At 43.7% G+C, this 21,366-nt stretch overlaps 1 protein-coding gene across 3 annotated transcripts in view; it reads right to left on the bottom strand.

The window, feature by feature from the left end:
- bco2b (beta-carotene oxygenase 2b) overlaps positions 1-19,912 on the bottom strand; it is a 20,759-nt gene extending 847 nt beyond the window's left edge. The window contains exons 1-13 of one of the 3 annotated variants that reach the window (XR_013287958.1): positions 19,821-19,912; positions 19,524-19,719; positions 19,226-19,437; positions 18,975-19,090; positions 16,882-16,984; positions 16,661-16,789; positions 15,905-16,065; positions 15,670-15,837; positions 15,418-15,555; positions 3,797-3,979; positions 3,543-3,653; positions 2,637-2,715; positions 1-17 (exon numbers count right to left, since the gene is read on the bottom strand). The exon at positions 1-17 is cut by the window's left edge and continues 80 nt beyond it. Coding sequence is in view for 2 of the 3 variants with exons in the window: in XM_077541429.1 (XP_077397555.1) it covers positions 1-17; positions 3,543-3,653; positions 3,797-3,979; positions 15,418-15,837; positions 15,905-16,065; positions 16,661-16,789; positions 16,882-16,984; positions 18,975-19,090; positions 19,226-19,437; positions 19,524-19,719; positions 19,821-19,899 (1,727 nt within the window). In the remaining variant the exon portion in view is untranslated. Of the gene's footprint in view, positions 18-2,636; positions 2,716-3,542; positions 3,654-3,796; positions 3,980-15,417; positions 15,838-15,904; positions 16,066-16,660; positions 16,790-16,881; positions 16,985-18,974; positions 19,091-19,225; positions 19,438-19,523; positions 19,720-19,820 lie in introns of all 3 variants that reach the window. The other 2 variants (XM_077541430.1, XM_077541429.1) reach the window with 2 other exon arrangements.
- Between the last annotated feature and the right edge of the window lie 1,454 nt (positions 19,913-21,366).

Here is a 21,366-nt window from a genome sequence, read left to right on the forward strand (position 1 = left end):
AGGAATGTACTCTTGTCCTGAAAACAATAAACACATTGACATAATGGTCAATAAGATAATTCTAATCAGCCAAGGCTGTATGTGTTCCTAAATGTATTTTTGTTATTTATCAATCCTGCCATTTTTGCAGGGGGAAAAAAGGTGTACCCAAAGTAAATTTGAAGCTGTTCTTAAACCATTTGAAGTATCAGCATCGTTTTGGTCTCTTTTTTTTTTTTTTTTTTTTTTAAATAACACTTTGAGATTTTCTCCCAAACAGTCATAATCTGTTGAAGTGGTATTGGCACTGAGTAATGGAATTTTTAATAATAATAATAATAATAATAATAATAATAAAAAGAGACACATTTTATGTTTGCGTAATTGTTTTTCACAAAATCTGGCTGGAAAATGAATGTAGAATGGTGATTCGGACTTGAAAATACTACAGGATCAAAGCTTGAGGTGTTCCCTAATTCCAGTTCAAGATTGACAATAATACAACAGAACATGAGCACTTGAGACAGGTTTTTCCAGAACAGGGGTCTAGGCGAATGTGCCATTTGGGAGACCCTTGAAAGCCCAGGTCAAGTCTGATTTAAAAACAAACAAACAAAACAAAACTCTTTTTAATTTGTCACTATTCGATTGTAGCCATAGTTGAGAGACTGTATCCACATTTAGACATTATTTTGACAAAGACATATGTCCCCTTTAGGACGCACTATGATGTTCTGTGCTATGATATTAACGCAGCTGGGCTTTTGAAAAAAAAAAAAAAAAAAGGCAAACAACACCTTGACTTATTCAGAATCTCGTTTGCTGTCCAATATGTCAAAAACCATTAAGGTTCGCTGTGACTGGTTCATGCATCGTACGAGGGAGAACATATGTCACAGAAGAGGCGGCACTTGTGACTTCCGTGTTTTTACCCATCAGCTTTGATTCCGGTTTGCAGCGTGTGGGTTACGTTCCTCGGTTTCTCACGGTCGCACCCACACACCTGCGCCCCCTAACCGCGTGCTCCCATCGGTAGGCGGGAGCTCGCAGGGCATCTCAGCTCTCTGAAGTGCTTCGGACAACTGACAGACATCGCCCAACTTTGTTTTTATTTTTAATTTTTTTTAAAGCTACTCTATGTAGGATTTCCCAAAAAAATATCATAACAATAGCCTTTTTATTTGACCATTTATGACTGAAACATATTCTAATTAGTAGCTCAACATCTTCGCTGTTCACAATGGGTACTCCGACAAGCCTCTGGCCAATATTATTTAGGAAGCGTCCGGTCCGAATCCTTCGAATTTCCCGCCCTCTGTCTGCGGGATGTGACGTCATTCGCGTCATCGTCAGTTGTTTCCTGTCGCGCGAAGACGGAACTAGTACAGATTTTCGCTGCCCCAGACACCCGCTGTTACTCCGCGGAAGGCTGATCAAAAAAAAAAAAAAAAAAATGAAAACAATGTCAAGTGCCACGAAAAAAAAAAATAATCATCTAAACTTGATAGTGACCGGCGCCGAGAACGAGAGTGAACATTGGTTTGACATTTCAGCGGTGGAGAGAGTTCAGATCGGACTTAGATTAGAAAAGTGATTCACAGCTGGCTTTCTCCTCCAAACGGTAAGAAGCGAGTATCTTGACATTTAGAAAAAAAATGGGTTGTTTTCAAATAGCAGTAACCTCAAGATCGATCACTTCTCGGTCGTAACTATTGGGGTGAAAGTGAAGTGGACGGCAACAATTAGCGTGAAAGGGGCGGCAAAGTTGAATGAAATAGAACAGAATTACTTTATGAAGAACAGACGTTCCATTCCGCGGCGTTTCAATCAAGCTAAATGTCGCCTTATTTTCCTCCGTGAAAACAGCCTATTGTAGCTACATTATGCTAACGGAATGTGAACGGTACTACTGAATGGCGATAAGATTCACGGCCATATCACACTAAGTAGTGAATGGGTCTATATGTTTTTCACAATCGTCAATTTCCATAAATGACAGCCCACCTTTCGGCTCATGCACAATGACGCTAGCCTGGGGGCGACATACACTAATAATGACTAGAATCAGGTTGACGTCCTTCGAGCGGGGTGACTACAATATGTAACTGCATATTAACATCGGAATGAGGTCCAATTAATTGACGTAATTTGCACATCGTTTTGGAGTACAGCACAGGACTGGACTTCGACCGACTAAAGCAATATGATCTGCACGTCCCGTGGACATCAATTGTTTAGTGGGGATCGAGAGTCTCATTCCGTGAAGTGGCCAGCTTTGTATAACATTATAAAACTTCTTACCTCTGAAAACATAGTTTAATTGGATATGAAGAGCCCAGTCTTCAGTATTGAGGTCGTGCACGTACGAGTGCGCGCAGCGTGTACAAGCGTGCAGTTTGTTTTCGGCCACAGGTGGCAGTAGAGATTTGAAATTTTAAATCTTACATAGAGCTGCTTTAAGACGGCAGCTAGGAATACCGGTGGGCCCTCGGAATGTTAGTTATATATATATATATATATATATATATATATATATATATATTTTTTTTTTTTTTTTTTATTCATTTATTTATTTATTTATTTATTTATTTATTTATTTTACCAACAAATAGTAAAATATCTATGCAGTGGCATTGACTGTTCCATGAAAGCCGTACGGGATATTAACTGGCACCTCAGCCCTGGCCAGCTCCTCCAATGTCTTGGCATTCAAACCAAAACGAATGTACTCTTGTCCTGAAAACAATAAACACAGAGGGATAATAACCCCCCCCCCCACACACACACACACACACATATACATATACATATATATATATATATATATATATATATATATATATATATATATATATATATATATATATATATATATTAAGCGGTCAAGAAAATGGATGGATGGATATATATATATATATATATATATATATATATATATATATATATATATATATATATATATATATATATATATATATATATATATATTTTTTTTTTTAAGTTTGACCTACAAAAGCTTGTCCAATAAGTCTTTTACCAAGCATTGTAATTTTATGGCTGTGTTGTTTCAGAAAACATTCAACCCGTTGCTGAACCTAACCCTAAATGGGGAAACGCACGATACACGTCATCACAATGAATTAATATTCATGAGTCTAGTGAATACTGATAATGTACTGTCGGCTACTGATAAACCATAATTGTATAATATAAAAGCCAAATGAAATAACTGATCCATTGATCTTGCTATGCAATTCATTGTGTCTATTAACTTTTTTTGAAGATGTTCAGTCTGAGACAATTAAAGAGGACAAAAATTAATGTTTGTAAAATTTGCAAGTCTGGGTTAACGCATTTTTCTAAGAATAATCCAAATTGATTAATAGTGTTTTGAGAAAGAGTTCGTCACTCTGATGAAGCCAACATTTTAGGAAGATTTTTACATTTTAAACTGCAAATATTGCTTTTAACATGCCGTACAGGTCATATTGGTACTTTATTACTAGATGTATTTTTTTTTTTTTTTTTCTTCCTCCCACAATGTTTTGCTAAACTGGACCAACCTTATTTGGCGTGATGACCACAGACAAAATAACGCCATCATCTTCCTCAGTGGCCTCTGGGGAGGGTATGAAGACAGGTTCTGATGGATATAGACCAGGTTGTTCCCAGACCTTTGTAGAAAAATTTGAGAAAATGTATGAAACTGTAAGAACAATAAGCAGGAATTGAACTGTTGATTGTATAATGCTCAAATTGCAATTTTCATTTCCACGTTACTGTTACTGAAAGCCGAGAAATGCCACATTTGACCCACCTTCATGTGTTTATTTTGAAGGTCCATCTTGATTAGCGTGTCCCCTACAAGGTGTCTGAAACCGCAGCCATAGAAGTAGCGGTAGGGGCAGGTGTTGTACTTGCCATAGTTAATCTGAGGGAACTCAAGACCACCGTACTCATGAAGGTCTTCCCCATGGAGCTCCTCATAGGTGCAGAATATCTGCACAAACGCAAACGTTATTTGATTCATGAAACTGAGGAAATAATCTGAAATGCTGTTTGTGTAAATGAATTATGAGAAATGGCCACTGGGTGGCAGTTGTGCACCGTCAGCCTGGGGTGAGGCGGTAATTAAGGTTAAAAGGTTTCACCTGCTCAGGTGACAGTCTGCTTCACTCTCATTGTTTGGCACGGTAAACATGTTGCTCCGTGTGTCGCAGTTGTTCGGGTCCTGATTATTCATGTAAGTTTGCTTTGATAGTTTCCATGAGTATTTTATTATGACTACTGTTATTAATTATCTGTAGTGATGGAGAAACCGAGCTTTCTGAAGCAATGAATCAATATGAAGCAGTGTGTCAAAATGGTTCAGTGTCATGAAGCATTTGCCACGAATCAGTGTGGTGAGTCACGACACTGCTTCACCACTGCTTTCTGTACCACTGAAGCAATTGTGTTGAAATGGTTCAGTGCTTCGAGGTATTTGACACAATTCAGTGTGGTGACATGACATCTACTGGACAAAAAAATATTTTATTTACATTCAGCAAAAGGGCAAAGCATCATTAAAAAATAAGATACTGTTGTGTCAGTTTTAAATGAAAAAGTGAAATACTTCTGCAACAGAAAACTGATGATGGTATTTCAATAAAATGCTTGTAACACTGGGACGGGGATCTGGGTGTTTCATTTAAAAAGATCATTTATGTAGCATTTGGTTTCAGTCGGTTGACCTCTCCGGCTTTGGAGAAGATCTTTTTGGTGATTTAATTTACATTATAAATCAGTGCATATAGTGTGTGAATGAATGCCTACAATATGTGCAATTGTGAATTAATCTATCCTTCCGTGAGCCGGCACCTTAACGTGGTGGAGGGGTTTGCGTGTTCCAATGATCCTAGGAGCTATGTTGTCTGGGGCTTTATGCCCCTGGTAGGGTCACCCATGGCAAACAGGTCCTAGGTGAGGGGCCAGACTAAGAACGGCTCAGAAGACCCTTATGATGACAAATATCTTTGGAGAAGCGTTTCCCTCGCCCGGACGCGGGTCACCGGGGCCCCCCTCTGGAGCCAGGCCTGGAGGCGGGGCTCGCTGGCGAGCGCCTGGTGGCCGGGCCTGCACCCATGGGGCCCGGCCGGGCATAGCCCGAAGAGGCAACGTGGGTCCCCCTTCCCACGGGCTCACCACCGGTGGGAGGGGCCAAAGGGGTCGGGTGCAGTGTAGGCTGGGTGGCAGCCAAGGGAGGAGACCTTGGCGGACCGACCCCCGGCTACAGAAACTGGCTCTTGGGACATGGAATGTCACCTCTCTGGCAGGGAAGGAGCCCGAGCTGGTGTGCGAGGCCGAGAAGTTCCGACTAGACATAGTCGGACTCGCCTCCACACACAGCTTGGGCTCTGGTACCAGTCCTCTTGAGAGGGGTTGGACTCTCTTCCACTCTGGAGTTCCCCATGGTGTGAGGCGCAGAGCAGGTGTGGGCATACTTATTGCCCCCCCGGCTCGGCGCCTGTACGTTGGGGTTTACCCCGGTGGACGAGAGGGTAGCCTCCCTCCGCCTTCGGGTGGGGGGACGGGTCCTGACTGTTGTTTGTGCATATGCACCAAACAGCAGCTCAGAGTACCCACCCTTTTTGGAGTCCTTGGAGGGTGTGCTGGAGAGCGCTCCCTCTGGGGACTCCCTCGTCCTGCTGGGGGACTTCAACGCTCACGTGGGGAATGACAGTGAGACCTGGGGGGGCGTGATTGGGAGGAACGGCCCCCCTGATCGGAACCCGAGCGGTGTTCTGTTATTGGACTTCTGTGCTCGTCACGGTTTGTCCATAACGAACACCATGTTCAAGCATAAGGGTGTCCATATGTGCACTTGGCACCAGGACACCCTAGGCCGCAGTTCGATGATCGACTTTGTAGTCGTGTCATCGGATTTGCGGCCGCATGTTTTGGACACTCGGGTGAAGAGAGGGGCGGAGCTGTCAACTGATCACCACCTGGTGGTGTGTTGGCTCCGATGGTGATGCCAGAAGATGCCAGTCCGACCTGGCAGACCCAAACGTATTGTGAGGGTTTGCTGGGAACGTCTGGCGGAATCCCCTGTCAGAAAGAGTTTCAATGCCCACCTCCGGCAGGGCTTCTCCCTTGTTTCGGGGGAGGCGGGGGACATTGAGTCCGAATGGGCCATGTTCCGCGCCTCCATTGTTGAGGCGGCCGATCGGAGCTGTGGCCGTAAGGTGGTCGGTGCCTGTCGTGGCGGCAATCCTCGAACCCGCTGGTGGACACCAGCGGTAAGAGATGCCGTCAAGCTGAAGAAGGAGTCCTATCGGGCCTTTTTGGCCTGTCGGACTCCGGAGGCAGCTGACGGGTACCGGATGGCCAAGCGGAACGCGGCTTCGGCGGTTGCTGAGGCAAAAACTCGGACATGGGAGGAATTCGGTGAGGCCATGGAAAACGACTTCCGGACGGCTTCGAGGAAATTCTGGTCCACCATCCGGCGTCTCGGGAGGGGAAAGCAGTGCACCGTTAACACTGTGTATAGTGGCAATGGGGTGCTGCTGACCTCGACTCGGGACGTCGTGAAGCGGTGGGGGGAATACTTCGAAGACCTCCTCAATTCCACCAACACGTCTCCTCTTGAGGAAGCAGAGTCTGGGGACTCTGGGGTGGGCTCTCCTATCTCTGGGGTCGAAGTCACTGAGGTGGTTGGAAAGCTCCTCGGTGGCAGGGCCCCGGGGGTGGATGAGATCCGCCCGGAGTTCCTAAAGACTCTGGATGTTGTGGGGCTGTCGTGGTTGACACGCCTCTACAACATCGCGTGGACATCGGGGACAGTGCCTCTGGATTGGCAGACCGGGGTGGTGGTCCCCCTTTTTAAGAAGGGGGACCGGAGGGTGTGTTCCAACTACAGAGGGATCACACTCCTCAGCCTTCCTGGTAAGGTCTATTCAGGGGTGCTGGAGAGGAGGGTCCGTCGGGAGGTCGAATCTCGGATTCAGGAGGAGCAGTGTGGTTTTCGTCCTGGCCGTGGAACAGTGGACCAGCTCTACACCCTCCGCAGGATCCTCGAGGGTGCGTGGGAGTTCGCTCAACCAGTCCACATGTGTTTTGTGGATTTGGAGAAGGCGTTCGACCGTGTCCCTCGGGGAGTTCTGTGGGGGGTGCTTCGGGAGTACGGGGTGCCGGGCCCCTTGATACGGGCTGTTCGGTCCCTGTACGACCGTTGCCAGAGTTTGGTCCGCATTGCCGGCAGTAAGTTGGATTCGTTTCCGGTGAGGGTTGGACTCCGCCAAGGTTGCCCTTTGTCACCGATTCTGTTCATAACTTTTATGGACAGAATTTCTAGGCGCAGCCGAGGCGGGGAGGGGTTCCGGTTTGGTGGCCTCAACATTGCATCTCTGCTCTTTGCAGATGATGTGGTGCTGTTGGCTTCATCAGGCCGGGACCTTCAGCTCTCACTGGAGCGGCTGGGATGAGGATCAGCACCTCCAAATCCGAGACCATGGTCCTCAGTCGGAAAAGGGTGGAGTGTCGTCTTCAGGTCGGGGATGAGATCCTGCCCCAAGTGGAGGAGTTCAAGTATCTTGGGGTCTTGTTCACGAGTGAGGGTAGGATGGAGCGGGAGATCGACAGGCGGATCGGTGCAGCGTCTGCAGTGATGCGGACTCTGTATCGGTCCGTCGTGGTGAAGAAAGAGCTGAGCCAAAAGGCAAAGCTCTCGATTTACCGGTCGATCTACGTTCCAACCCTCACCTATGGTCACGAGCTGTGGGTCGTGACCGAAAGAACGAGATCCCGGATACAAGCGGCCGAAATGAGTTTCCTCCGCAGGGTGTCCGGGCTCTCCCTTAGAGATAGGGTGAGAAGCTCGGTCATCCGGGAGGGACTCAGAGTCGAGCCGCTGCTCCTCCGCGTTGAGAGGAGCCAGCTGAGGTGGCTCGGGCATCTGGTTCGGATGCCTCCTGGACGCCTCCCTGGGGAGGTGTTCCGGGCATGTCCCACTGGCGGGAGACCCCGGGGGCGACCCAGGACACGCTGGAGAGACTATGTCTCTCGGTTGGCCTGGGAACGCCTCGGGATCCCGCCGGAGGAGCTGGTTGAAGTGGCTGGGGAGAGGGAAGTCTGGGTTTCCCTCCTGAAGCTGCTGCCCCCGCGACCCGACCCCGGATAAGCGGAAGAAGATGGATGGATGGGTGGATGGAATTAATCTATTGTGTAATAATCCAACTTCTCCTGTACTGTAAAATAAAGGGAAGAGATATTTACTTGAAAAAAAAAAATACATTATAAATTTTACAAGGAGGGTTTTGGGTACAATTTACCAATTTATTAATAAAAAAAAAAAACACACACACACACACACACACAAAAAGTTACTAAAGTACAGCAGGAGCGAACTCAAGACCTTCAGCCTGGTAGCTAGACACTCTTATCATGTGAGCCATTTAGTCTTGCTGTTTGCCACTATAGGATAGTATTTCTGGTGACTCGATCTCGCGGTACGAGGACCTGACACCAACAACACAGAAGGAGTGGCGTGGCTCAGGTCCTAACGTGGCTGTCACCCAAGAAAGGTTATGGGTTCGTTTCTCAAGCCTTAAGTACTTCTTCTTTTTTTTTTTTTTCCTTCTTTTCCTCATTTAAAAAACAAAAACTGCTAAGATGTACTAGGAACACTTAATTTTGGAGCGATAACACTTTACTAGTTTATTTTTCTCCAAGTAAATATTACTCATTCAGTGCACCACTGCGCCTGTGGTGTAATCCATTGTATTGAATCGGTATAACCACTAGAGGGCAGACTAGGTCCGTGATTACAGACAGGGAAGGAAGTGCGTTCATTGTTGTTGCAGCCAGTTAATAAAGGGGGCGCCATGGTCACTCGAGTACAGCTATGAGGTGCCGTCTGGGCTATAATTCAGGATTAGCTCTCACACGTATAACTGAAAAGCTCTTATAAACACCACTGAAATGTTTGCTTCTTATACACACTAGTCAAATGTGTTCATACATACTAGTGAAATACGCTCATAAACACCACTGAAATGCTTTTATAAACAGTACTGAAACGTTTTTGCTCACACACACTGGTGAAATCCGTTCATAAGTACAATTCATTTGCTGTTATAAACAGTACTGAAATGCATCCAAACATACATGTGAAACATTCTCATAAACATAACTGAATTGCTCTCATAAACAGTACTGAAATTCATCATCACATACACGTGAAACGGTCTCACACACATAACTGAATTACGTTCTCAAACAGTACTCAAATGCATCAACGCATACATGTGAAACGGTCTCACACACATAACTGAATTACGTTCACACAGTACTCAAATGCATCCACGCATACATGTGAAACGGGGTGGGGGGTGATCCATCGCCTACATCACATGACACCTGGCTACCACACAGTTTCCTATTGGCCGAACGAAACGTCATATCCGACTGGGGGAATGAAAATTTTCAAACTAAAAACTTTCATATTAATAAAATTTTATTGTAAGGCAATAATCAATAAGTACATGACAAATAGATGGATCGTTATGTGCATTTGCAATATAACGTCACCAAGTTATGCTGCGGCTTGAGTTAGGGTTACTTAATGCTTTTTGGCCAGCCCATGTATTTTTCTTGGAAAAACGTAAAGAAATGACTTCCGCTGCATTAAATATATATTTCTCTCACACAACCTACTGAAATCCATGTACACACATCGAAAAGAACGCTCATAAACACAGCTGAAACACGCTTACTCACACAACTGAAAGTCTTTCAGACGCCTATATGAAATTAATTCTCGTATAAATACGAGTTAAAATCTCCTTACATATTACTGAAAAGCTTTCTGACAAGAAAATATACATATCTGACAAGAAAATATATATAGCTGATGGCTATAGCTGGCTAGATAGTCTGACTATATTTTTACAATCAAATCACGCAGTGGCCCAAATACAACATTATTCAAATTTAAAATAAACAAGGAGTGACAGAAACAGAAGATTAGTTCTGAAATTTGAAGTACTGCGTCTAATTATATGTATGTCCGATATGTGCTGTGGGCCGTTTTGACCTCTAGGTGTCAGTAATGCCTAAGGCACGGTGTTCAATGCGGACAAATGACTACAGTCACAATTTTACAAGTTAATCATTTGCGTAACTTTAAACCTGAAGATGAACGGATATATATTTTAAGTCCGTGGCCATGACGTAAAATATTGGGGTGAGTTGTGGGTAATTGGGATTGAAATTGAGATGTTTTTTTTTCTTTTTCTAACTTCTTTATTAGAATAATAATACAATACAATAATAATATAATAAGATGTTTTTTTTCTTTTTTCTACAGATCTGGTTTTGAGGTGGAAATAAGTCAGCTTTGCTTTGTCTGAGCAAGCGCAAGTGGCAGCCTTAGCAGCGGGAGCGGCAGCAGGCCCAGGAATGGCGACGGCTAGCCCAGCAGCGACCTTCACCATGAAACCACCGGAGCCCTTCGACTTCTGGAAGCCCCAGGAGTGGGGAAAAATGGATAAGACGTTTTGAGCGTTTTAGACTGGCAAGTAACCTAAACAACTCCTCAGATGTAAATCAAGTAAACACACTGGTTTATTGCCTGGGAGATGAAGCTGACGACGTGCTACGTGGGCTAACGCTAACAGATGAGCAGCGGCAGCTGTATGATGTGGTCAAAACAGCTTTTGATAGACATTTTGTCCCAAAGAAAAATGTCATACGAACGGGCAAAATTCAACAAGAGAGCGCAACAACCATCAGAACCAGTGGAGTCGTTCATCACAGCACTTTATGCACGAGCAGAAAACTGTGAGTATGGTGCACTCCATGATGAACTTTTGAGAGATAGGCTTGTAGTGGGTTTAAAGGATCAATCGCTATCAGAAAGAATGCAGCTTGACAAAGATCTTACCCTTGCTAAAGCTATAATGATTGCAAGGCAATCTGAAGAAATAAAAAGGCAACAGACTGACCTGAGAGGCGAATACAGCGCAAGTAAAGCGGCCATGGATGCGGTACACATCAAGAAAATCAAGCAAAAAAAGTTCAAAGGCAATGAACAGAAACAGCTTAAGTCCACTCAACCTCAGCAGACAAAAGATAAGACGTGTCATCGATGTGGCAGAGCACCACCACATGCAGCAGGACAGTGCCCAGCTAAAAATGCAGAGTGCCATTTCTGTGGAAAGCGTGGACACTACGGAAGAGTCTGTAGGTCTAAACCAGCTGTAAATGAGGTTGCTGATAGTGCAGATGGGCTTTTTCTGGGTGAAGCAGATTTGGGAGAAGATCCATGGATGGCTGACATAAACGTGAGAGGACATAAAGTGACATTTAAGTTAGATTCTGGCGCGGACGTCACTGCTATTTCAGAACAAACCTTTGGAAATTTCAAAATGAAAAATGAACAGCTGGAAAAGGCACACAAACCCCTGTATGGTCCGGGTAGAACCATGGTAACTGTTTTGGGGTATACTACTGAAACTATCACATACAACGACAGAAGCACAACTGAGAACAGCTACGTGGTCAAAAATCTACGTGCGGCGCTACTGGGCAGAACGGTGTGATTGAAGCTGATTGCCAGAGTTGACTCCATAGATCATGAAACAGTGAAGAAGGTGTATCCTAAGTTGTGTGATGGACTTGGACTGGTTCAGAAACCGTACACAATAAAGCTGAAACCTGATGCAAAGTCCTTTTCACTTAAGGTGCCAAGGCGTGTTCCACTTCCGCTCATGGGAAAAGTCAAGGAGAAACTGAAGCGGATGGAAAAGCTGGGAGTTATTAGTCGAGTGGAGGAGCCAACAGATTTGGTGCTGTGGCATGGTAGTAGCTCCCAAAAAGGATAAGTAAAAGGTGCATATCTGTGTGGATATGACTCCTCTAAATGAGTCTGTGTATCGTGAAAGATATGTACTTCCCTCAGTGGACCAAACGCTTGGCATGCTCACAGGTGCTCAGTTTTTTACAAAGCTCGAGGCTAATATGGGCTTTTGGCAGATACCGCTGTCCAAAGAGTCGGCCCCCCCTCACCACTTTCATTACACCACTTGGTAGATACCACTTCAACCGTCTACCATTTGGCATTTCAAGTGCACCTGAACATTTCCAAAACATGATGGTGAAGGAAGTCACAGCAGGCCTTGAGGGAGTTATCTGTCATATGGACGATATCCTTGTCTGGGGGTCAACAGCGGAGCAGCATGACGAAAGACTAGATGCTGTTCTCAAGCGAGTGGAGAAGGCAGGTGTGACGCTGAATATGTCAAAATGTGAGTTTGCCAAAAGACAAGCCAAATTCCTTGGGTTTATTGTCTCAGCAGAAGGTTTGAGCCCTGATCCAGACAAAACCAAAGCAGTTCAGGACATGAAAGAGCCAAACAGCGTAAGTGAGTTGAAAAGCCTCTTGGGAATGGTGAATCAACTCGGGAAGTTTATTCAAAGCCTTTCAGAAAAGAACAAAACATTGAGAGATTTGCTTTCAACCAAAAACACATGGTACTGGGGGCATGACCAACGAAAGGCTTTCTGCGGTCTCAAACCAGAACTGTCCACTGCTCCTGTACTACAGCTGTATGACCCAAATAAGCCACAGAAAATCTCAGCCGATGCCTCTTCATATGGGCTGGGAGCAGTCTTGTTACAGAAAGAGGGAGAGATGTGGTCACCAGTTGCTTATGCTTCAAGGTCATTGACACCTACAGAGCAGCGCTACGCCCAGCTGGAGAAAGAAGTGCTGGCTCTCACCTGGGCTTGCGAGAGGTTCAATGATTTCATTCTGGGTCTGGATTTTGAGCTTGAAACGGACCACAAGCCACTGGTGAGTCTTCTGGGAGGACAAGCTCTGGATGCGCTTCCACCGTGAATACAGAGGTTTCGTATGCGCCTGATGCGGTACTCCTACATTATAAAGTACATCCCTGGCAAAAGTCTCACCACTGCTGATACATTCTCACGCTTACCACTTACGAACAAGATAACTCACACAGACACCGAACTTATGGAGGACACTAACATTTATGTTCAATCTGTGTTGGAGGGGTTTCCTGCAACCAACAGATATCTGGCAGATCTTCAAGAGCAACTGCAGTCCGACAGTGTGTGCTCTCAAGTGATGAAGTACTGTACAGAGGGCTGGCCGGATCGTAACCAGCTACGGGGAGTAGTAAAACACTACTGGCCTGAGAGGATGTTCCTGAGTGTGCATAATGGACTGCTGCTAAGGGGCGAAAGGTTGGTAATCCCTGCTAACATGAGAAATGCCATTTTGGAGACAATACATGAGGGTCATCAAGGCATAGTTAAGTGTAGAGAGAGCGCCCGCCAGGCAGTGTGGTGGCCAGGTTTAAGCAGTCCGATCAGCGAACTTGTCCTAAAATGTCAACATTGCATTCGGGAAAGAGTCGCGAGAGAGCCATTATTGCCCTCTGAACTCCCAGAAAGGCCATGGCAGAAGTTGGGAGCGGATTTGTTCACTCTAAAAGACAAAAATGACCTGTTAGTAGTGGACTATTTTTCCAGGTATATAGAGATCGCCCTGCTCAACCCAACTCGTTCAGTCAATGTCATCGAACATCTTAAATCAATTTTTGCACGTCACAGAATACCGGAAATACTGATCACAGACAATGGAACACAATTTGCTTGTCAGGAAATGAAAGACTTTGCAAATGAGTACTGTTTTGAACATGTGACCAGTATCCCCAGGTACCCCCCAAAGCAACGGCGAGGCGGAGAGAGCTGTCCAAACAGTCAAAAACCTCCTCAAGAAAACCAATGACCCATACCGAGCACTTTTGGCCTACAGGACAACAGTGCTGGCAATTGGATACAACCCTGCACAGCTGCTTATGGGGCGTAGACTCCGTACCACCTTGCCGATGGTTCCGAAAGCCCTGCAACCTTGTGTGCCGGATTTGCAACAACTGCGTCATGTGGAGAAGGAGAGAAGGATGAGTCAAGCAGAATGCTTTGACAAACGACACAGAACCAGAGACTTGGACAAATTGTTGCCGGGACACTCTGTCTGGATTACAGATGCAAAAGCACAAGGTACAGTGACATCTGTTCACACCACACCACAATCCTATGTCATCAGTTGACCAAAAGGAGTAATGAGAAGGAACCTCAGTCATCTTGTTCCGATGTCAACATCAGAGACTCGGAAAGAATCACAGCTGCCCCATTCAACTGATAACACTCCTACAGAGACAGTTACAGAGCCAGGAGCACCACAAACACCAGGTGTTGTCCGAACCAGGTCCGGAAGCGCAATTATAAAACCTAAGAGGTTGGATCTGTAAATGTTACACTTGTTGTATTGGATACGCTAAGTTTGAGTTTTGTATATGCTATTGAAACAGGTGAAACGTTATGTATGAAAATGTTATAAGCAGTGGAGAAGTGAATGGGGAAAGAAAAAGAAAATGTTGGTGTGTCAACCATTATTGACTGGAAAGGGGTAAAGTTTGATTTGAAAATGGAGGGTGTTTACAGCTAATGGGTCAACATTACCTGTGTAAGGGGGATGTGGTGTAATCCATTGTATTGAATCGGTATAACCACTAGAGGGCAGACTAGGTCCGTGATTACGGACAGGGAAGGAAGTGCGTTCGTTGTTGTTGCAGCCAGTTAATAAAGGAGGCTCCATGGTCACTCGAGTACAGCCGTCTTCTTTTAAAAGAACCCAACACAACAGCACCCTTCCTCGTTCTCAATCACAATCTTGCCCTGAAGCCCCTCCCTACCTGGAGTGACACGGCGACAGCCACGGCCGACACGCATGTACGTAACAACGCTTCGCTTCCACGGTCACATGATTTTTTTTTTCCACCGAACGAAGCACGGCTTCAGAACAACGTATCGAGACACTTCTTGCCGCGAGCGCTCGACACTTGCCGAGCGTCTGTTTCGAGCGTAACATCACTAATTATCTGTTCACGCACTGTTTATTTGTGTAGGATGTGGATTCACCTGAAGTGATTATTTCAACTGTTTTAGCACCTTTGGTTTGTGGAACGAGGTGCGTTATTTTGTCTTGAATTATTTGTTAAAGGATTGTGGTGTCTGTTTTAATATGAGATTAAATGTATTATATATTTTTGGAAAGTGTTTATATTTTGTATTATTAAAGTTTGTAGTTAATTATGTAGCTTTGTTGAAAGTTTGATATTGACCCTTTGCTTTCTTTTTGTATTTCTGTTTCATAGTTTTCACGGTGTCTGAAAATAAAACACCCGTATGAAACTCCACCATGTGTTCTTATTGAGGCCAAGGGCAGCTACAGTTAGCATGTTCAAAATTTGTTCAATGATTGTGAGCCCTGCGATTGGCTGCAATTCAGGGTGGTCTCTTTCTCTCGCCCACCGACCCTCGAGATGATAAGCGGTTCAGGGAATGGAAATGACTGTGAAAGGAGTCTACCTTGTTCTTGCTGATCCTTAATGAAGTGGCAGAACTGTTGGGCAAGCTGTTCAAGTTCTGGTTGAACGGTGTCTTGTCATCAACATTGAGCGGTAGAACAAAGCGACGCGGAAAGACTCTACACAGAGTGTTATACACCTGTGAAGAAATATAATGTAGTTTTGTCCCCATACAGAGAATAATTGTGCTTGAACTGTCTGTTGGACAGATGTTATATGCCGTAGCTACATATGTTATTTTTAACCTGCTCACCTCATCAAGATCTTCTCCAGACTTGCGAAGATTCTGGATATTGTAGTTTGAAATTGCCTGGCCATCATCTGATGCACACATATCTATGATTAAATAACCATTTTCCTCAAAGGCGTTGATTTGGTGGAAGGTTGACAGTGGCTGAGCAAGGTACTTTATGGAGCTCACCTGGAATTAAAAAGTGCTTGACTCACAGTATGCAAGATTGACTGAATTTCATTTAATTGAAACTCACCTTCCCTGTTTTTTTGTGAATCAGATGGAAAACTGTTTTGTGTTTCGGGTCCCAGAAGAAGGCGTCACTAATGCTCTTTCCTGTCAACTTGCCCGTTACAACCTTCAATAGGTCCATCTTGATGGGCTGTTCAATGAATACCACGTAGTTCTCAGACATGGCTAAAGTGGATTAGACAGATTGCATTTCCTTTGATTACCGTCATATTGATAACGTATTGGCAACTCTGGTTTCCTTTCGAGAAGCTAGCCGTCTCCATCACATCATTTTAACGGGCAATATTACGAAAATTGCTGTAGCAACCATAAAGGATATAATGACATCAACTATGGGGAAATAAAGTAGTAGGACGGGGTGGCCAAGTCTGGTCCTCGAGAGCCCCTATCCAACCTGTTTTCCATGTCTCCCTCCTTCAGCACAGCTGAATCAAATGATCAGCTAATCAGCAAGCTTTGCAGAAGCCTTATAATGATCCTGATCATGAATCAGGTGTGTTAGTGGAGAGAAACATGGAAAACAAGCTGGATAGGTGCTTTCGAGGACCGAACTTGGCCGCCCCTGTCGTAGGGTCGTTGGGTTTGGGTTACAGGAAAAATCTTTACTAGGACAAAAAAAATATTCTTGGGATGTAAAAAAATACACTGTACATATTTTTTTGACAAACAAACCATGTTGTGTTGTTTGTGTTGTGGCAGGACTGCTGGCTATTGTTTTGAAGTGTGTTTCAGCACACGACTTTGTAGTTGTGTTGCTTACCAAAACTGTGGTAGTAGGAGGGTTTGGTACTGTCTGCTGAGGGAATTGAGCAAAGCACTTTGGCTCCCTCCAGGGTTTCTTCGCTGTAGTTTTTGGTTTGAGGCACTTGGATAATGTTGTAGTGTGATCCTGATAGTACATACGCAAACAGTTTCTAGCTGATTGTACCAGACAAGTCGAGAAGCGATCAAATTTTCAACTTAATGTCTGAAATACTGTACCTTTAGAGGAGTATGAATTCCCCATGTTGTATGTTGTTCCATCAAGTTCAGTGTGAGGGTGTGCGGTGGCGCCATTAACAGCAATGAAACTGCTCCAGTTCACCTAATCAATACAATTCGAGAGACAAGGTGATAAATAGATCATACCATCATGATTGATAGGCTGAAAACTTAGGTCGGATTCTCTGGCATTGTTCTGGAGTGGTTCTCTTCATATCTGTCAAACAGAAAATCTTTGGTCTCCCTAAAGCCTGGTTCACACGGCAGGAGAATTGGCCCGATTTTAGCCCCGAATTTCCCCTCCCGACAATCGTAAGGACGCGCCGAGATGCAAGCGATAATCTTCACAGATAATCCTGCCGTGTGTATTGTCACCACACACGGCGCCTCCCGATGTCGGCGCTCAGAAGATCCCCCGACTTGAAATCGGGCATATCCAACATATTGGATTTTTTGGCCCGATTTCACTTCGCGCAGCAGATTGACAGTGACGTGCAGCCAATCAGAAAGCGAGCCGGCGAGGAAGCCGGTGGGGAATCCAAAATCAAATCAAAACAGCAAAAAGTCCGTGCTCGCGCTATTACACTCTTTTTAGTTTTTTAATTATTTGTAATTTTTTTTTTTTTTATACACGCACACACATTCTCCACAAATAAACGTGGTCTCGGGGTGGGACGCCATCCCGCGCCACCAGCACCGAGCCGAGGGCAAGCGATGTCTCACCAGTGCCCATTTACACTCCTTTAAACAAGACCTTTTCTTTTTATGCCGCTTTTTCGGCTGAAAACCAGGATTGACTCATGTTGACGACTCGGAAGCCACGTTTAATCGAGATGCGAGACTTCCCATCACATTCTTGAATGAACTCGGCTCGTATGGGGTGTGTTGATTGTGCAGTGTGGCCGCACACCACGCACGGTACGTTCAAAACTGGAACTCCCGTGATTTTTTTTTCTCTTCACGTGTGGTGTCTGTCAAAGATTGAAAATCGGCCGACAATTTTAAAATCTTGCTGTGTAAACCAGGCTTTAGTGGACATGTACAGTATCCTCGTGATCTCATCTGTGCAGCTTACTTCCGGTTTACCGCAAGGCTCCGTACTTTGGCCTATTTTATTTTGTATTTATATATTACCTTTGGGATCTATCATCATAAAATAGCATTTCATTACGTTATGCTGATGACACTCAGTTATATATTTCAGTAAAATCCACTGATTTTAGCAATGTGCTGGTGTTGCATGACTGCATAGCCGATGTTCGAAATGAAATAATGACAAGTAAAACAAAAACAAACAAAACAAATAATTATTAAACCCAAATAAAACTGGGTGATTATGCTTGACCCGAAGGTGGTGTCGATCCTCACTTGGACCTCTTACTTTTAATATTAGACCCTCGTCCTGAAATTTCAGTGTGATATTTGATTCAGAATTAACATTAGAAATCCACGTCAAGAAGCTTGTGCAGTAATGCTACCTGCAACACTGTAATATTAAGTAAAATCAGGTCTGTTCTTTCATATAAAGATACTGAAAAAATTGTTTTCGCCTTTTTCGTCAAGACTGGGCAATTGCAAATCATTATTCATTTTCCTGTATAAGAATTCTTTAAACAAACTGCAAGTATTTCAAAACTCAGATGCATGATTGCTCACTCGAGCTCGTAAAAGAATTCACATTACTCCGATTTTGGTATTTTTGTATTGGCTCTCAGTCAAATGGGGTAGATGACACGGACTTACGACTTCCGTAAGTCTCACACCCAACGCCATTTTCGGCCACAGCTGCGATACACAGGCCGCGTCACAACATTCGCACCCCCGAACCATGTACTCCCGCCGATGCGCGTCTGGAAAGCTGAGATATTTCAAGCATATTCTGAAAATTACTGCTAATTCTCTTTTATGACTATTCTCAATATGGCCCTAATACAAATTTTTAGTGGAAATAGCCTGTTAGTCTCAATGGAAGACTTGTCTCTGTATCTTTATGGTTTTACCAGCCATTATATGACGCTGCAATGTGCAGCTGAGTCGTATAGCATTAAGTATGTAAGTTTTCACATCATAAAACTACACTCCTCATGCGTTACCTTTTTGGTTGTCTCCAGCGTGTCAGGGTCTATCTTGTGCATCATATTTGTTTCAGTGCTTACATAATAATCGCCTTTGTAGGTCACAACGCTCACATTGGCATTATCTGTGGGCTCTAGAGGAAATATAAGACGTTACCAAATTACAACACAGAAAAAGACCAATTTCAATTCATAATTGGTTTGTGTGATTCAAATCTTCAAACTGTAATTCAATCATCTCCTGTTCTACTTTTAGAAAAAGCACTCACTTGGTAATTCAAATCTTGAGAGGAAGCGTTGGAAAAGGTTTTTACAAGGGTCTGGCACATTGACCGTTCCAAATTCGGAAACAGCAATGCGGTTGTTTTCATTGTTGGCCTGGTAACTGTCACTGGAGAGGAAGCGGCTTTTGTAAGTCACCTGTCCCTTGGTAATTTTGAACTGGTGAAGTAGAGCCATGCCATCAAACCAGTGGTTGAACCTGAGGAGGAAGACAGTTAAGTCTTGGGATGTGGTGCCTTCATCACCTGCATTTTATTGATTTTTCTCAAAGCATTCTATACATACTTGTGGTTTCCAATTTCAAATTTCCCCGGGCCATTCCGCAATAAACTACCGTTGATCCATTCTGGGAATTTGCCCATGATGTTTGTTTGGATCGGATGTGGAGTATCCTCCACTGTGCACACAATCTTCTCTATGCAAGGTAGACCGTGCACGTCTGTGAAATGATTGTTCTTTTTTGACTTGTGTTTTTTAAGTGCTGGAGGAAAGCATTCAAAACAAATTAAGACAATTAATATTGGATCTCATCAATTCATCCATGTGTTCCTGGTTTAAAAAAAGAAAAGAAAAGCGGTTTACCTGTCTTGTTGTTCTGCTGGTGTTGAGTGATATTCATGGCTGTAGATTTGTATCCGTTCACAGTGTGAAGACCCTGCATGCACCTCCTGTTGTGCACTTTCTGCAAGACTGGTGCTCAGTTTTATACAGTGCAGTTTCCCAGGATTGTGACGTACTCCAGTAGAGATTAGTCACCAAGAGTGATTATATAAACCTCAACCAACCAAGTTTAATTAAAGCAGATTACAGCAAATATACTCAAAGTATCTCATCCACTGGTTTGATATAATTGGTTACCCACCATACATAGTGCCTTATTTTGTGGTTCTAGCACTGTTGAAGGACAATATATACGGTGTATATATTGTTCTGTAAAGACAAGAATATACACGTGTAAAAATTCACATTAAACTATGATCGAATGAAACAATTCGTGTTTTAGTGGAAATGTGCATGACAAATTTCTTGTTCTTCTATTTGCTCTTGCCTCTTAACAGCCCTAATCAGAACACATTAGATTTATTATTATTAGTAGTAGTATTAGTATTATTATATTGTTTTATGGTTTCGACAAGCACAAGGAAGTGTGAATATATTAAAATACTTCAGAATAGATGTTCAAAGACTGGACAATAGATACAACTTGGAGTACAGTATATTTAACGTAATTAATTATGTCTGTTAGAACCACAAGGTATCCCAAAATAGCAGAATAAATGTCTCTTCTGATTACCTACTGGCCTACTAATATAACATGAAGTCGTGCTTTGACTTTGACCACAAAGGTGAATTTGTGATTTGCTCTATTCTTATCAAAGGAACATTGTTTCCTATAGATAGAATTGCAGTATCAGAACAAGTGCAGAGGTTGTGGATTTAAATCCTGTGTACTGTGGCGTCTGCATGTTCTCACTTTTCTCTGATTTCCTTCCACATTCCAAAAACATGCATTGGGTGGTTGATAAAACATTCAAAATTGTCCATAGTGGTGAATGTAAGTGTGAATGTTTTTTTTTTTTATCTGTGTGCCCTGTGATTGGCTAACGACCAATCTGCATTGCGCCCTATGATGGCTCAGACGGCTTTGGATGGATTGATTGATTGATTGATTGATTGATTGATTGATTGATTGATTGATTCACCCTACAAGCATGTTCAAGGGCTGGAGGAAACCGTGGAGAAAATCTACACACAGATGTTGCAGGGGCTATTTGGACCTGTATCTCCCTACTGCTAAATAAAGATGGCTTGACTTGACTTGACGCAGATGTTCAAAGCTGGGTCACTATCCTCCTCCGTATTATGGTACTGTTTGTCTTTATTTCTGGGGGTTGCTAACTTGCTATTATGTGCAGTAATGCTTACTTAGCATGCTTGATCTATCTTCCTCTTTTTATATAATTTGGTTCAGTGACAACATTTCTCAGCATTCCTATGCAATTGTGTAAAGAATTACAATTTTTAGTTTTAACATACATGCATATCTGCTGCTCAGTCTCAAAACATTATTAACTGGCCTACATGTGTTTCCATAGGACTGTTTAATTGTTTTTTGTTGTTGTTGTTG

This window comes from Festucalex cinctus, chromosome 13 (genome assembly GCF_051991245.1).
Source record: "Festucalex cinctus isolate MCC-2025b chromosome 13, RoL_Fcin_1.0, whole genome shotgun sequence".
Taxonomy (NCBI): Eukaryota; Metazoa; Chordata; class Actinopteri; order Syngnathiformes; family Syngnathidae; genus Festucalex; species Festucalex cinctus.